Genomic DNA, 17076 nt, shown 5'->3' with positions numbered 1-17076 from the left:
GATCCCTAAGCCCACCACAGAGTATCGGAGATGCAGGGAGTGGCACTGACTAGAAACAGAGGGAGGAACTGGGATGTTCAGGTGGGCTTCAGATTCCCAGCAACTCTCTCAAACTGGAGGAAAAGGGGGTTCACCTGTCAGTGTGGTGGAGATGGGGACACGGTCTCTAGATTGGATGTCTCCATTGGATTCCCATCTCCAGTACACACTGGTTTATGACCCAGCGTTTCACTTCTCTGCCATGAGCTCCATCCGGGCTCCTGCATTTGGGACTATGTTGGGGAGCTGCTGCCTATTTGGCTAGAAGGATCTGTACCCCAACACCAGTTCACACCAAGGAGCCTCACACCTCAGGAGAACCTGCTCCCCTGTGGGTACACTATGCAGAAGGGATCCCAAGAGACTGCTGGGGAAGGTTGGCTAACTACAATAGCGGCAGAGGGATCGATCAATAAACGGACTCCTTCCTACCTTGGCTTCCCTCCTGGTCCTTTCCCCAGCTCCTCCCTGGGCTGTTTGCACAGATGCTTCTCTCTGGACCTTCACTCCAGCCTCCAGCGACCAGAGAGGTGAGAGAGCTTCTCCCCACAGCCCCACATCTCCTCTGGGCTGCCTCCCTTTCTGCTCACTGCCCAGCCCTTCCCCAGCTCGGCTCCATCTCCAACTGGGCCGGGCCCTCCAGCTCCCGTTACCCCTCTCAGTGACAGTGTGGGGTCAATACCCATCACACGGGGTCAGGGTTTGGGGACTGGAAACCCTCCCCAGCCCCGTCACTCCCCGTGTGTGCTAAGCTCCCTGCGCTGCAGCAGAACCTCCAAATGTTAGATCAAAACACACCCAAGGCCACAGCAGGACCAGAGGGCTGGTTTCCGAGTCTTTGCTGTGAATGAGCGAGATCCCCGCTGGGTGTCAATGGGCCGTAGCTCCATTGAGTGAATGGGGCCAGATCCCAGCTGGGGTCAATGGGCCGTAGCTCCACTGGAGTCATTAGAGCTAGATCCCAGCGGGTGTGAGCCAGTGTAACTCATCTGAGGTTCCTTTGCACCAGCTGAATCCCTGGCTCACCCCTGGGGGTGTCAGTAACCTGGGGCTGCTGCCCCACACCAATTGTCAGCTCTGATAAATGGACATCTCCCCTACGCACGCCCTACGCACCAGGCGCCAGTGTCTCTCCAGTCCCTGATCTGAGCAGTGACCACGCCTGAGGCTTTGACTTCCTCTGCCTTCGTCAGAGAGGAGGGGCCCATCCCCCTCCCTGCACCCAGACGGGGCCGGTGGCTGAGCTGAGAACCCAGCTCCGAGCACAGAAGTACCAGCTGAGCATGGCGCTAACTCTCCTTCTGCTGGGTAAGGGACCTCCTTCGGCCCCCATCCCTGTGTGTCTGTCCAGTGATACCCCCGTCCCATATCCCTCCATCCTCATACACCCCACATCCCCTCCCCAGATCTCTCACTCCCTCTGTTCTCTTTTCTTCCAGCCTCTCTCCTGATTCTCCCCACGCCGGTGACCCCTGCAGGTAACAACGTCTCCTGTCCTTGCTGAGATGCTCGCGGTGGGGGTGGGGAGGTCTCAGGCAGTGGGGGGTGGGGATCGCCCTCCTCCCACACTGTGATGTGTGGAATTCAAAGGAAGGGGGGATCCCTGGGTGCGCCCGTGTCATTGGCTGGGTGGGTCAGGCCGCCCCATTCACAGGCATCTCCTGTGGAACCTGTCCCAGCAGCAGCAGCTCCGGTCCGGAGCTATGTCCGTGGGGGTGGAAGAGAGTCCCCAGCTGATGCCTTCCTTTGCTGGGTCCCAGCCCAGGCCATAGGGGAGAAGATGCCGTGATGCCCATGGGAGCTACCCAGCCCCTCATTGGCAGCCTCAGCAGAGAGAGCGAGGGCTGGACGGGTCATGGAGACTGAGCACCCACCTCCCCGTTACACTGAGTCCCCCCCAGACAGGGCTCCAGCGGGATGGGGCTGTGTGGAGGTGGGAGCTCTCCCTACCCCAGCTCTGGGCTCCCACAGTGGACTCGGGGCCAGGGGGCACAGACCCAGCACCGCCCAGTGGGACATTAAAAGCAGGTTCTGCAGAGACCCCAGAGAAAACACAGTGGGTGGAAAACTCCCCCCTCCCTTCCCCACATCCGCCTGAATTTCCTCATTTCTCTTTCACGACTTCTAGCTACAGCTAGGCAGGTCTGAAGGTCGGCTGATGGGTTCTCCCCCCACTTACACTTCGTTCCCCCAGATGGAGGATGTGGGGTGAATACCCTGATGGGAATGAGGGTCTTCGGTTGAACCATTTGCATCAACAACCCTGCCCCATTCAACCCCCTCTCTGCACCCCACTCCCCCAGTGTGGAGAATGTGTGGCAGTGAGAGCCCAGCCCCAGAGCTCCCTCGCATGAGTGTGTTACTGGCTGAGACTCCAACACCCCTTGGGAAGGAGAGGAAAGTCCAGCAGGGACCGGAGGCTGCTCATTCCGGTGGTATCCAATCCCAGCTGTCCCCGGCTCATCTCCCACCCAGCTGGGGTGGGTGTAGGGCTCAGCCACTGGGAGAGGATCCAGCCATGCTGTGCTGGGCCCAGCAGGTACTGGGAAGAGGGCTCTGTCCCCACTGGTTTACTGGAGAGCTCCCCCATGTATATCTGCCGTGGGTTATTTCACAGTCGGGGCAGGAGAAAGGGAGGTGGGACTAGGTTGAAGCCCTGTATTGGGGCCTTGTTCCCCCACCTGCTCTTCCCCTCTGTAGCGAAGTGAGACTCACCCCTGCGGCGCCTCTTGCTGGTCATCTCGGGAATTAGCTCTTCCAGCCTCTGGAGCATCCTCTGCAGCCTGGTGTCTCGCCTGCCACTGGACCCCATGTCCCTCCCAGACCCCAGTGTCCTTTACATCAGGGTTCTGCCCCCTACCAGCAACCCACAAACTCCCCTCCCAGGGAAACCCCCAAACCCCTATCCCCACCTTGACTCAGTGGCTACTGCTAGTCTCCATCTAGCCCCCACTCCCTGGGGCAGACGCCATCTGTAACCCACTCCTCATCCGCAAGGGGGGTTGGACCAGCTGCGTCTGCCTATTCCTGGGCAGCCTCTCTACAGCCCTAGTGCCCTTGTTGTGGGCCCTTAACTCAGCCTGGGACTTAGCTAGGCTGGAGCTCCCCAGCTCCCTCTGCCTTCCCCAGCACTGCTCCACCCTAGGTACCCACCTCAGCTCCCAGCAGCCAGGTCCTTCGCTCTCTAGCTTCTGGAGAGAGAGTCTCTCCTACAGCCTCCGGCCCTCAGCCCTCTTATAGGGCCAGCTGTGGCCTGGTTGGGGCGTGGCCTCAGCTGTGGCTGCTTCTCCAATCAGCCTAGCTTTTTCCAGCCACAGCCCTCTCCAGGGCTGCTTTAAGCCCTTCAGGGCTGGAGCGGGGTGACCACCCCACTACACCCTCACTCCATGGGGGTCTCTCCTCTGCCTCTATTCCAAACTCCCTGCCGGCCCCCAGCCTCAGCTTTCCACCTTCTGCCCAGTTACAGCTGGAGAGAGAACGTGGAGATCTTGGGGGCTGTACAAGGACCATCAAACGCTCTCCCCATCCCTGGTCCTCAGTCACTTCTCCCTGGCAAAATCTCCACAAGGGTTTATTTCCTAGAGCAGCCGGGAGTTGGTCACCCACCTAGACACAACAGCGATTGGCAACCGAGAAACCCCAGCGGTGGCAGATTGGATGTGTGGTTTGGACACTGAACTGGGTCTGGGTCCAATTTATACTGCTAGGTAGTGCCATGGTAGACATTATAGGAAGCCCTGAGCCAGATGTGCCTTGACAATTTGACAGTGCACTGGGACTTGGAGAGGGTCCAGTCCCAGTCCTGCCACAGACTCTCCCAGTGATCTTGGGCCAGTCACTTCCCTTGGGGATCTACAAGGAGACCAATGATGTTTGGTGCCAAAATCCCATTGAAATTTGTTAGGGCCTAGCTCTTTTAAGTGCTTGATGCACTCTGGGCCTCAGTTCCCCCACTTAGAAGGGGGATAATTCTTCCTTCTTGCCTCAGGGGTGGGGTGATGGCACATGCACGAATGTCCATGACATACAAAGATGGCAGGATGAGAGGAGCCATCTTACCCCTTGATTTGGCCCTGGGGCGACCGCTGCTGGAATCCTGCGTCCAGTTCTGATCTCCACCATTCAAGGATGGTGATCAATTGGAGAGGGGGCAAGGCAGGGCTTGGATTCTGATTAAAAGTTGCAAAACCTGCCTTAGAGTGAGAGACTCCAGGACCCAAAGCTGTTTAGCCTAACAACAAGAAGGTTCGTATCTGGGGAACAGAAATTTGATAATCGACGGCTTTTCAATTGAACTGACAAATCAAACACAACCCTAAGACTGGGAGCTGAAGCTAGACAAATTCAGACTGGCAATAAGGTGCAGATTTTAGCAGTGAGGGGAATTCACCACTGGGACAATTTCCCCGGGGTCAAGGTGGATTCTCCAGCACTGGCGATTTCTGAATCAAACCTGAATGTTTCTTTCAGAGATCTGCCCTAGTTCACAGAGGAACCAGTTCAGGGAAGTCCTAGGGCCTGGGTGACACAGGAGGTCGGAGTCCATGATCACAATGGTCACTTCTGGCCTTGGGGTCTATGAAAAGATCCCATAGGGGGGGAGAGAGAGAGAGGAGCCGTGTTTTATTTGCCGTGGTGTATTTTACAGCGTGGGGGGTGGGTGCTGGGGAGTGAGATGAGGCTGGTTTGCAATCATGTCTCTCCAGGATTCATCTCTTCCCCCTCCTCCTTATTCCATCATGGCCTCTCCCTCTGCACTGACCCCTCTGCCTCTGTTTTAGATCGCCCATCGGCTCCCACGCTCTCTCAGGACCCCGGGTATGCAGTGTATCTCCCAGGGGAGCGGGTTACCCTCACGTGTTCGGCTCCTGGGAGTGAGCAGGTTTCAGGATACAGATTCTTCTATCAAGGGCAGCAAGATCCCAGCGCAGTCCTACACCCGAATAACAGCGCCCGGCTGGAGCTCGCAGCTGAGAAGGGAAATGCTGGGAACTACACCTGTGCGTACTGGAGACAGGAATCCAATCGAGAGATCTCATCTAGGAACAGCAGCTCCGTCTCCATCCCAGTGACAGGTGAGCCCCTGTTTTTCCTGCTGTTTGATGGGAGAGTCTCCAGTGATCTGAAGCCCACCTTGTGACAGAGCCTCAGGTGCGGTGCTCTAGAGCCACTCTGGAGCAGTCCCTGGGAGGGCCCCTTCCATGCGTCAGCCCCCGTAGGGTCACAGTCTCACTAGGGGCCATCTGGGTGCAGCACCTCCTGGGACTGAACCTTGGAGCCTTCAGCACCCCTGGGTCACGCCTCGAGCTCCCCGCAGCGACACCACCTCATTGCACACCTGAGACAGACACTTGCACACCCAAAGGGAGCAACGCGCCCCCACCTTCCTTAAACTGCAGTGACTCTCAGCGAGTGCAGTAACAGCAGGAGGTTTATTGGCTATTTCGGAACCAGCGTAGGAAGTCCTTAGTTACCGTCGAGAACAGAAAGTTACAGCAAAGTCCATCTGGGTCAGTCCGGAGTCCAGAGTCCTGACCCCTCTGTAGGCCCAGCCCCTGAGCATCTTCTGTTTCCCGTAGCCCACACTTAGCAACCCCACCTGGCCCCTCCTCAGTCCTTTGTTCTTGTTACCGGGGAAACCTTGTCACCTGCCCCTTCTCCTTAGCCCTTTGTTCTCCAGCTGGTCACAGCCCACTGCCGTCTTGCAGAGGTGGGGCCATCCATGGTAGTTAGCTGCTAGACATGAAATGACAAGAAAATTGGAGTGGCCATTGTCTTCTGGGGCTCTTCATGGGCATGGGGCCCGAGGCTGCTAGCCATCAGCCACACCCAATATCTGGGTCTCTGCAAAGAGTAAACAATCTTTTCCCACCACCTCATTAGCCATGCAGCACATAGGGGAAACTGAGGCATGCACCCAATTAATAGAAAATTGCCATATGGTGACACAACCCAATATCTCAGCTTTATTTGCTGCCTCTAGTCTGGGCCACTCCCTGCATCTCAGACACTGTGGTGGGCATGAGGGTCCCACCTGATCAGCAAAGAATGGGCACTGAGAGGGCACTGCTGTGGGGTAGCTCCAGTACTGGGGTCCCAGGTGGGCACTGCTCGAGGGAAGCTCACAGCGCTGGAGACCTGGCTGGGCACTGTCGGGCCACCCACTGTGAATCTTCATCCCTGCAGCTGCCTGGATTCCTCTGTCCTGATTTCTATCAGGCAGGGATTGGTTACTGTCATGTTACCCTGACCCCCTGCTGGCACCAATATGCCAGGATCCTCTCCTGACTTCGTGTATCAGAGGGGAAGGTGCTACCCTGGGGTGCTCGGCATTCGGGGGTGAAAGCACCATAGGATACAAATTCTTCTCTCAGAGCAGGGATTTGGTCTCTGAAGAGGTCCCTGGTCCCAGTGGAGTGACCGGCTGATGCTCACAGCTGAGGCAGAGACCACCCGTCCCGTACCCCTGCTCTGCACTGGGCAACCCAGTCCAGCCAGCAGATCCCACACAGTGTGTTCCTGCCTCCTGCTGGGAAACATGTGGGCACTGTGCAGGGTTGGGGCTCAGCGAGATCCAGGGGAGCAGTGAGAGGAAACGCGGTGGGTGGAAAAACTCCCCCCTCCCTTCCCCACATCCACACTGGCTTCCTCATTTCTATGCAGTACTTTCTAGCTACGGCTAGGCAGGTCTGATGGCCGGCTGACGGGTTCTCCCCCCTCTTCTGCATTCTGGGGGCAGTGGCAGAACATGGGGTGAATACCCTGATGGAAATGGGGGTCTTGGAGTTGAACCATTTGCATCAGCAACCCTTCCCCCCTCCAACGCACTTTCTGCACCCCACTTCTCCAGCATGGAGAGTGTGGGGTAGTGAGAGCCCAGCCCCACAACTCCCTAGGGTGAGGGTGTTACTGGCTGAGTCTCCAGCACCCACCAGGCAGGAGGGGAGAGTGCAGTGGGGACCGGAGGTGGCTCATTTCTTGGTGGGATCCCCTCACAGTTGTCCCCCTCCCCTCTCCCATCCAAATGGGTGGGAGTTGGAGCTCAGATACTGGGAGAGGATCTAGCCAGGCTGTGCTGGGCCCAGCAGGTACTGGGGAGGGGGCGCTGTTCCCACAAGTTTCCTGGAGAGCTCCCCCATGTATATCTGCCATCAAATGAGGCCCTGGGTTGGAGCCTTGTTCCCCCACCTGCTCTTCCCCTCTGTAGCGAAGTGAGACTCACCCCTGTGGTGCCTCTTGCTGGTCATCTTGGGAATTAGCTCTTCCGGCCTCTGGAGCACCCTCTGCAGGCCGGTGTCTCACCTGCCACTGGACCCCATGTCCCTCCCACACCCCAGTGTCCTTTACATCAGGGTTCTGCCCCCTACCAGCAACCCACAAACTCCCCTCCCAGGGGAACCCCCAAACCCCTATCCCCACCTTGCCTCAGTAGCTACTGCCAGTCTCCATCTAGCCCCCGCTCCCTGGGGCAGACGCCATCTGTTATCCACTCATCGGCAAGGGGGGTTGGACCAGCTGCGTCTGCCTATTCCTGGGCAGCCCCTCTGTAGCCCTAGTGCCCTTGTTGTGGGCCCTTAACTCAGCCTGGGGCTTAGCTAGGCTGGAAATCCCCAGCTCCCTCTGCCTTCCCCAGCACTGCTCCACCCTAGGTACCCACCTCAGCTCCCAACAGCCAGGTCCTTCACTCTCTAGCTTCTAGAGAGAGAGTCTCTCCTACAATTTCTGGCCCTCAGCCCTCGTGTAGGGCCAGCTGTGGCCTGGTTGGGGCGTGGCCTCAGCTGTGGCTGCTTCTCCAATCAGCCTAGCTTTTTCCAGCCACAGCCCTCTCCAGGGCAGCTTTAAGCCCTTCAGGGCTGGAGCGGGGTGACCACCCCACTACACCCTCACTCCATGGGGGTCTCTCCCCTGCCTCTATTCCAGACTCACTGCCGGCCCCCAGCCTCAGGTTTCCACCTTCTGCCCACTTACATCTGGAGAGAGAACGTGGAGATCTTGGTAGCTGTACAAGGACTATCAAACGCTCTCCCCATCCCCGTTCCTCAGCCACTTCTCCCTGAGAAAATCTACACCAGGGTTTATTTCCTAGAGCAGCCAGGAGCTGGTCACCCAAATAGACACCACAGTGATCGGCAACCGAGAAACCCCAGCGGTGACAGATTGGATGAGTGGTTTGGACACGGAACTGGGTCTCAGTGGGTCTGGGTCCAGTTTATACTCTTAGGTAGTGCTAGGGTGACCAGATGTCAGATTTTATAGGGACAGTCCTGATTTTTGGGTCTTTTTCTTATAGAGGCTCCTATTACCCCCCCCAACCCCATCCAGATTTTTCCCATTTGCTGTCCGGTCACCCTAGGTAGTGCCATGGCAGACATTATGGGAAGCCCTGAGCCAGATGTGCCTTGACAATTCGACAGTGCCCTGGGGCTTGGAGAGGGTCCGGTTCCCAGCCTGCCACAGACTCTCCCCGTGACCTTGGACCAGTCACGTCCCTTGGGGATCTACAAGGAGACCAATGTTGTTTGGTGCCAAAATCCCATTGAAATTTGTTGGGGGCCTAACTCTTTTAAGCGCCTGATGCACTCTGGGCCTCAGTTCCCCCAATTAGAATGGGGATAATTCCTCCTTCTTGCCTCTCAGGGGTGGGATGATGGCACATGCACGAATGTCCATGGCATACAAAGATGCCAGGGTGAGAGGAGCCATCTTACCCCTGGATTTGGCCCTGGGGCGACCGCTGTTGGAATCCGGCATCCAGTTCTGGTCTCCACCATTCAAGGATGGAGATAAATTGGAGCGGGGGCAGGGCAGGGTTAGGGTCCTGATTAAACGGTTGCAAAACCTGCCTAGAGTGAGAGACTCCAGGAGCTCGAGCTGTTTAGTGGATCAACGAGAAGATTCCTATCTGGGGAACAGAAATGTGATAATCGACGGCTCTTCAATTGAACCGACAAAGATCAAACACAATCCAAAGGCTGGGAGCTGAAGCTAGACAAATGCAGACTGGCAATAAGGTGCAGATTTTAACCGTGAGGGGAATTCACCACTGGGACAATTTCCCCAGGGTCAAGGTGGATTCTCAATTGCTGGCGATTTCTAAATCAAGCCTGAATGTTTCTCTCAGAGATCTGCTTTAGGTCACAGAGGAATCAATTCAGGGAAGTCCTAGGGCCTGGGCAGGGCCGGCTCTAGGCACCAGCAAAACAATCTGGTGCTTGGGGTGGCACATTTCTAGGGGCGGCATTCTGGCGCCGGCCATGCCGCCCCTAAAAATGTGCCCTGGCCGCTCTATTTCACCTCCGCTGCTGCCGCTCGCGCGCCCTGGAGCGCGAAACAGATGATTCGCGTGCCGCTGCTCGCCCTCCCTCCCAGGCTCTCAAACCTGGGAGGGAGGGGGAGATCCTGAATGGCCGCGGTGTGCAAAACAGCTGATTTGCGCGCTGCTGCTCCCCCTCCCTCCCAGGTTTGAGAGCCTGGGAGGGAGGGGGAGACCCCAAGTGGCCGCGGCGCGCACGCTGCTTCTCCCTCTCCCTCCCTCCCTCCTAGGCTTGAGGGGAGGAGGCAGGGCTGGGGATTTGGGGAAGGGGCAGAGTTGAGGCGGGGCCAGGGGTGGGGTAAGAAAAAAACGGGGGGCGGCCAAACCTGTTTTTGCTTAGGGTGGCAAAAATCCTAGAGCTGGCCCTGGGCCTGGGTAACACAGGAGGTTGGACTCCATGATCACAATGGTCCCTTCTGGCCTTGAGATCTATGAAAAGATCTCATAGGGAGGGGGAGAGAGAGAGAGACACAGGCTGTGGTTCATTTGCCATGGTGTATTTACCAGTATTGGGGGTGGGTGCTGGGCAGTGAGATGAGGCTGGCTCTTCAGGACTCATCTCTTCTCCTTTCTCCCTTCTCCTCATCCCATCATGGCTTCTTTCTATGTACTGACCCCTCTGCCTCTGTTCTAGATCACCTGCTGGCCCCCACTCTCTCTCTGGACACCAGGTACACAGTGTATCTCCCAGGGGAGCAGGTTACCCTCACGTGCTCGGCTCCTAGGGGTGAGCTGGTTTCGGGATATAGATTCTCCTATCAAAAAGGGCAGCAGGACCCCAGCGTAGTCCAACACCCGAATGAAGGCGCCTGGCTGGAGCTCACAGCTGAGAAGGGAAATGCTGGGACATACACCTGTGCGTACTGGAGATGGGAATCCAATCGAGAGATCTCATCATGGAACAGCAGCTCTGTCTCCATCACAGTGACAGGTGAGCCCCTGTTTTTCCTGCTGTTTGATGGGAGAGTCTCTAGGGATCTGAAGCCCACCCTGTGACAGAGCCTCAGGTGCAGTGCTCTAGAGCCGCTCTGGAGCAGTCCTTGGGAGGGCCCCTTCCATGTGTCAGCCCCCGTAGGGTCACAGTCTCACTAGGGACCATTTGGCTGCAGCACCTCCTGGGACCGAACCTTGGAGCCTTCAGCATCCCTGGGTCACGCCTCGAGCTCCCCGCAGCAACACCATCTCATTGCACACCTGAGACAGACACTTGCACACTCAAAGGGAGCAACGCGCCCCCACCTTCCTTAAACTGCAGTGACTCTCAGCGAGTGCGGTAACAGCAGGAGGTTTATTGGCTATTTCGGAACCAGCGTAGAAAGTCCTTAGTTACCGTAGAGAACAGAAAGTTACAGCAAAGTCCATCTGGGTCAGTCCGGAGTCCATAGTCCTCTGAACCCTTGTGACGGTGCTGCCTGTTGGAGCCAACTGAGGTCACTCAATTAGGGTGAACTGCAAACAAAACGGGGCAGACAAACCCCAAACGCTGGTGGATATTCCAATAGTTAGATTTACCAACCAGCAAAAAACAGCTTCTATAGTACCTCACTGGTTACTCAGAAGTCCATACAACGCAGTTCCCTTAAAGTACCCAGCCTCAGGCCTCCATCCAGACACACCTGTCAGATATGATGATGATCATATAAAAGAAAAGGTTCTTCCAATCCCAAAGGATCAGCCCCATACCCAGGTCCAATTATAATTTAGATCTTAGCCAATTCTTATTAACTAACTAAAATTTATTAAAAAAGAAAAGAGAGAGAGTTGGTTAAAAGATCAATATACAGACAGACGTGAATTCAATTCTTGAGGTCAGATACACAGCAGAGATGAGCTTGTAATTGCCAAAAGTCCTTTTTGATATCGTCCATAGGTTATAGTCCAATGTCCACATTCAGGGTGGCTCCAGTCAGTGACTGGGGATCTCAATCCTTATGGCTTAAGGTTTCCTCCTCTTGAAACCCAGAGCAGCTCTGAGATGCAGAAGGATCGTGTCCCAAGGTTTTTATACATTTCCAGCAGCCTTTTGGCCTGAGAAAACTCAGCTTTCCTTCTTCTAAACATCCTGGCAATTAGCACAGGGTAATTTATCCATTGAACAGTTCAGATCCAGGTTACCACAACCTTCAAGGAGACATAGGCCTTGGCTACACTTGGGACTTCACTGCGCTGCCGCGGCAGCACTGTGAAGCGCGAGTGTAGTTGCGCCGCCAGCGCTGCGAGAGAGCTCTCGCAGCGCTGTCTGTCCTCCACCTCTCCGAGGGGAATAGCTTGCAGTGCTGCAAGCGAGCGTGCAGCGCTGCAGGCTGTGATCACACTGGCGCTTTACAGCGCGGTACTCGCTGCGCTCGGGGGTGGGGGGGGCATTTTCACACCCCTGAGCGCAGCAACTTGCAGCGCTGTACAGCGCCAGTGTAGCCAAGGCTATAGAGACAATAATACTATTTCCCTCAAGTGTCTTCCTAAATACTGATGCTCCTTTTTTGATCTTTGAATCAAAGCTATAGCAATAGAGAAGACTTGTTTGCTCAGGGCTTGTGATGTAAGCAAACATCTCCCCTTTTACCTCTAACAATGCAGACTTGCATTTCAAAGCTCTGGTCATTTACATATCTTCCTAACCAGTCACTAAAGTTCGGCCATGGGTCAGGTCAGTCTGGGAGGTAATTAACTCTTTCTGGCCCTGTCACCTTTCAATGAGATATTATATTACACTCATAGCATCACACCCCTCCGTAGTCTCAGTCCCTGAGCGTCTTCTGCTTCCAGCAGCCCACACTTAGCAACCCCACCTTGCCCCTCCTCAGTCCTTTGTTCTTGTTACCAGGGAAGCATTGTGACCTGACCTTTCTCCTTAGCCCTTTGTTCTCCAGCTGGACACAGCCCACTGCCTTCCTGCAGAGGGTGGGCCATCCATGGTCGTTAGCTGCTAGACATGAAGTGTCCAGGCAATTCGAGTGGCCATTGTCTTCCGGGGCTCTTCATGTGCATGGTCCCCATGCCCCAATTCCCCTAGGCATCAGCCACACCGGATATCTGGGTCTCTGTAAAGAGGAAACAATCTTTTCCCACCACCTCGTTAGCCATGCAGCACATAGGGGAAACAGAGGCATGCACCTATTTCTATTAATAGAAAATTGCCATATGGTGACACATTCCAACGTCTCAGCTTTACTCCCTGCCTCTAGTCAGGGCCACTCCCTGCATCTCAGACACTGTGGTGGGCACAGGGATCCCACCTGATCAACAAAGAATGGGCACTGAGAGGGCACTGCTGTGTGGTAGCTCCAGCACTGGGGTCCCAGGTGGGCACTGCTCGGGGGAAGCTCACAGCGCTGGAGACCTGGCTGGGCACTGTCAGGGCAACCCACTGTGAATCTTCATCCCTGCAGCTGCCTGGATTCCTCAGTCATGATTTGTATCAGGCAGGGATTGGTTCCTGTCATGTTACCCTGACCCCCTGCTGGCACCAGTACGCCAGGATCCTCTGCTGCCTTCGTGTATCAGAGGGGAAGGTGCTAACCTGGGGTGCTCAGCTTTCAGGCACCATAGGATACAAATTCTTCTCTTAAAGCAGGGATTTGGTCTCCTAAGAATTCCCTGGTCCCAATGGAGTGACCAGCTGATGCTCACAGCTGAGGCAGAGACAACCCATCCCGTATCCCTGCTGTGCACTGGGCAACCCAGTCCAGGCAGCGGATCCCACACAGAGTATCCCTGCCTCCTGCTGGCAAACATGTGGGCACTGTGCAGGGTTGGGGCTCAGCGAGATACAGGGGAGCAGTGAGAGGAAACGCGGTGGGTGAAAAAACTCCCCCCTCCCTTCCCCACATCAACACTGGCTTCCTCATTTCTGTGCAGTACTTTCTAGCTACTGCTAGGCAGGTCTGATGGTCCGCTGATGGGTTCTCCTCCCTCTTCTGCCTCTGCCCCCAGAGTGCAGAACATACCCTGATGGAAATGGGGGTCTTGGGGTTGAACCATTTGCATCAGCAACCCTTCCCCCCTCCAACACACTTTCTGCACCCCACTTCTCCAGCATGGAGAGTGTGGGGTAGTGAGAGCCCAGCCCCACAACTTCCTAGGGTGAGCGTGTTACTGGCTGAGACTCCAGCACCCACCAGGCAAGAGGGGAGAGTCCAGCAGGGACCAGAGGTGGCTCATTTCTTGGTGGGATCCTCTCACAGTTGTCCCCCTCCCCCGTCCAAGTGGGTGAGGGTTGGAGCTCAGATACTGGGAAAGGATAGAGCCAGGCTGTGCTGGGCCCAGCAGGTACTGGGGAGGGGACACCGCTCCCACAAGTTTACTGGAGAGCTCCCCCATGTATATCAGCCATCAAGTGAGGCCCTGGGTTTGGGCCTTGTTCCCCCACCTGCTCTTCCCCTCTGTAGCAAAGTGAGACTCACCCTTGCGGCACCTCTTGCCGGTCATCTCGGGAATTAGCTCTTCCAGCCTCTGGAGCAGCCTCTGCAGGCCGGTGTCTCACCTGCCACTGGACCCCATGTCCCTCCCAGACCCCAGTGTCCTTTACATCAGGGTTCTGCCCCTTAGCAGCAACCCACAAACTCCCCTCCCAGGGGAACCCCCCAAACCCCTATCCCCACCTTGCCTCAGTGGCTACTGCCAGTCTCCATTTAGCCCCCGCTCCCTGGGGCAGACACCGTCTGTAACCCACTCATCATCGGCCAGGGGGGTTGGACCAGCGGCGTCTGCCTATTCCTGGGCAGCCCCTCTGCAGCCCCAGTGCCCTTGTTGTGGGCCCTTAACTCAGCCTGGGCTTAGCTAGGCTGGAGCTCCCCAGCTCCCTCTGCCTTCCCCAGCACAGCTCCACCCTAGGTACCCACCTCAGCTCCCAGCAGCCAGGTCCTTCACTCTCTAGCTTCTAGAGAGAGAGTCTCTCCTACAGCCTCTGGCCCTCAGCCCTCTTCTAGGGCCAGCTGTGGCCTGGTGGGGCATGGCCTCAGCTGTGGCTGCTTCTCCAATCAGCCTAGCTTTTTCCAGGCACAGCCCTCTCCAGGGCGGCTTTAACCCCTTCAGGGCTGGAGCGGGGTGGCCACCCCGCGACACCCTCACTCCATGGGGGTCTCTCCTGTGCCTCTACTCCAGACTCCCTGCCGGCCCCCAGCCTCAGGTTTCCACCTTCTGCCCAGTTACATCTGGAGAGAGAATGTGGAAATCTTGATGGCTGTACAAGGACCATCAAACGCTCTCCCCATCCCTGGTCCTCAGCCACTTCTCCCTGGCAAAATCTACACCAGGGTTTATTTCCTAGAGCAACCGGGAGCTGGTCACCCACCTAGACACCACAGCCATCTGCAACTGAGAAACCCCAGCGGTGGCAGATTGGATGTGTGATTTGGGCACTGAACTGGGTCTCAGTGTGCCGGGATCTGATTTATACTGCTAGGTAGTGCCATGGCAGACATTGTAGGAAGCCCTGAGCCAGATGTGCCTTGACAATTGGACAGTGCGCTGGGACTTGGAGAGGGTCCAGTTCCCAGCCTGCCACAGACTCTCCCTGTGACCTTGGACCAGTCACTTCCCTTGGGGATCTCCAAGGAGACCAATGGTGTTTGGTGCCAAAATCCCATTGAAATTTCTTGGGGGCCTAACTCTTTTAAGCACCTGATGAACTCTTGGCCTCAGTTTCCCCAATTAGAATGGGGATAATTCCTCCTCCTTCTTGCCTTTCCGGGGTGGGGTGATAGCACATGCAAAATGTCCATGGCATACAAAGATGCCAGGGTGAGAGGAGCCATCTTATCCCTGGATTTGGCCCTGGGCCGACCGCTGCTGGAATCCTGCCTCCAGTTCTGGTCTCGACAATTCAAGGATGGTGATAAATTGGAGCGGGGGCAGGGCAGGGTTAGGATTCTGATTAAACGGTTGCAAAACCTGCCTTAGAGTGAGAGACTCCAGGAGCTCGAGCTGTTTAACGTAACAATGAGAAGGTTCCTATCTGGGGAACAGAAATTTGATAATCGACGGCTCTTCAATTGAACAGACAAAGATCAAACACAACCCAAAGGCAGGGAGCTGAAACTAGACAAATTCAGACTGGCAGTAAGGCGCAGATTTTAGCAGTGAGGGGAATTCACCACTGGGACAATTCCCCAGGGTCAAGGTGGATTCTCCAGCACTGGCGATTTCTGAATCAAGCCTGAATGTTTCTCTCAGATCTGTTTCAGGTCACAGAGGAATCAGTTCAAGGAAGTCCTGGGGCCTGGGTGACACACGAAGTCGGACTCCGTGATCACAATGGTCCCTTCTGGTCTTGGGATCTATGAAAAGATCCTGGAGAGAGAGAGAGAGAGAGAGAGAGAGAGAGAGAGAGAGAGAGAGAGAGATGGGCTGTGGTTCATTTGCCATGGTGTATTTACCATGGGGGGTGGGTGTTGGGTAGTGAGATGAGGCTGGCTCTCCAGGACTCATCTCTTCCCCTTTCTCCCTTCTCCTTATTCCATCATGGCCTCTCCCTCTGCACTGACCCCTCTGCCTCTGTTCTAGATCCCCCGCCGGCCCCCACGCTCTCTCGGGACCCCTGGTACACAGTGTATCTCCCAGGGGAGCGGGTTACCCTCACGTGCTCGGCTCCAGGGAGTGAGCTGGATTGGAGATACAGATTCTTCTATCAAGGGCAGCAGGACCCCAGCACAGTCCAACACCGGAATGAAGTCGCCCGGCTGGAGCTCACAGCTGAGAAGGGAAATGCTGGGACATACACCTGTGCATACTGGAGATGGGAATCCAATCGAGAGATCTCATCTGGGAACAGCAACTCCGTCTCCATCCCAGTGACAGGTGAACCCCTGGTTTTCCTGCTGTTTGATGGGAGAGTCTCTAGGGATCTGACGCCCACCCTGTGACAGAGCCTCAGGTGCGGTGCTCTAGAGCCGCTCTGGAGCCGTGCCTGGGACGGCCCCTTCCATGTGTCAGCCCCTGTAGGGTCACAGTCTCACTAGGGGCCATTTGGCTGCAGCACCTCCTGGGACTGAACCTTGGAGCCTTCAGCACCCCTGGGTCACGCCTCGAGCTCCCCGCAGCGACACCACCTCATTGCACACCTGAGACAGACACTTGCACACCCAAAGGGAGCAACGCGCCCCCACCTTCCTTAAACTGCAGTGACTCTCAGCGAGTGCGGTAACAGCAGGAGGTTTATTGGCTATTTTGGAACCAGCGTAAAAAGTCCTTAGTTACGGTAGAGAACAGAATGTTACAGCAAAGTCCATCTGGGTCAGTCCGCATCAGCCACACCCAATATCTGGGTCTCTTAAAAGAGTAAACATTCCCCATGCAGTACATAGGGGAAACTGAGGCATGCACCATATTCATAGAAAATTGACAGGGAGTCACATACCCCAACACCTCAGCTTTACTCCCTGCCTCTAGTCAGGGCCACTCCCTGCATCTCAGACACTCTGTGGTGGGCACAGGGGTCCCACCTGATCAACAAAGAATGGGCACTGAGAGGGCACTACAGTGGGGTAGCTCCAGCCCTGGGGTTCCAGGTGGGCACTGCTCGGAGGAAGCTCACAGCGCTGGAGACCTGGCTGGGCAGTGTCAGGGCCACCCACTGTGAATCTTCATCCCTGCAGCTGCCTGGATTCCTCAGTCATGATTTCTATCAGGCAGGGATTGGTTAATGTCATGTTACCCTGGCCCCCTGCTGGCACCAGTACGCCAGCATCCTCTGCTGTCTTTGTGTATCGGAGGGGAGGGTGCTA

The 17076-nt window shown here is 56.0% G+C and overlaps 1 protein-coding gene across 3 annotated transcripts in view; it reads left to right on the top strand.

Moving 5' to 3' along the window:
- LOC101949741 (Fc receptor-like protein 5) overlaps window positions 1-17076 on the top strand; it is a 166266-nt gene that overhangs the window by 117604 nt on the left and 31586 nt on the right. The window contains exons 1-5 of one of the 3 annotated variants that reach the window (XM_065565359.1): window positions 1249-1347; window positions 1479-1517; window positions 4821-5114; window positions 9987-10283; window positions 15857-16150. In XM_065565359.1, coding sequence (XP_065421431.1) covers window positions 1323-1347; window positions 1479-1517; window positions 4821-5114; window positions 9987-10283; window positions 15857-16150 — 949 coding nt within the window. In that variant the 5' untranslated portion in view covers window positions 1249-1322. Of the gene's footprint in view, window positions 1-1174; window positions 1348-1478; window positions 1518-4820; window positions 5115-9986; window positions 10284-15856; window positions 16151-17076 lie in introns of those variants that run through there. The other 2 variants (XM_065565361.1, XM_065565360.1) reach the window with 2 other exon arrangements.

The sequence above is a fragment of the Chrysemys picta genome, chromosome 13 (assembly GCF_011386835.1).
Source record: "Chrysemys picta bellii isolate R12L10 chromosome 13, ASM1138683v2, whole genome shotgun sequence".
Lineage (NCBI taxonomy): Eukaryota > Metazoa > Chordata > Testudines > Emydidae > Chrysemys > Chrysemys picta.
Note: the sequence above shows the minus strand (reverse complement) of the source record. Positions and strands in the feature narration are given on the sequence as shown.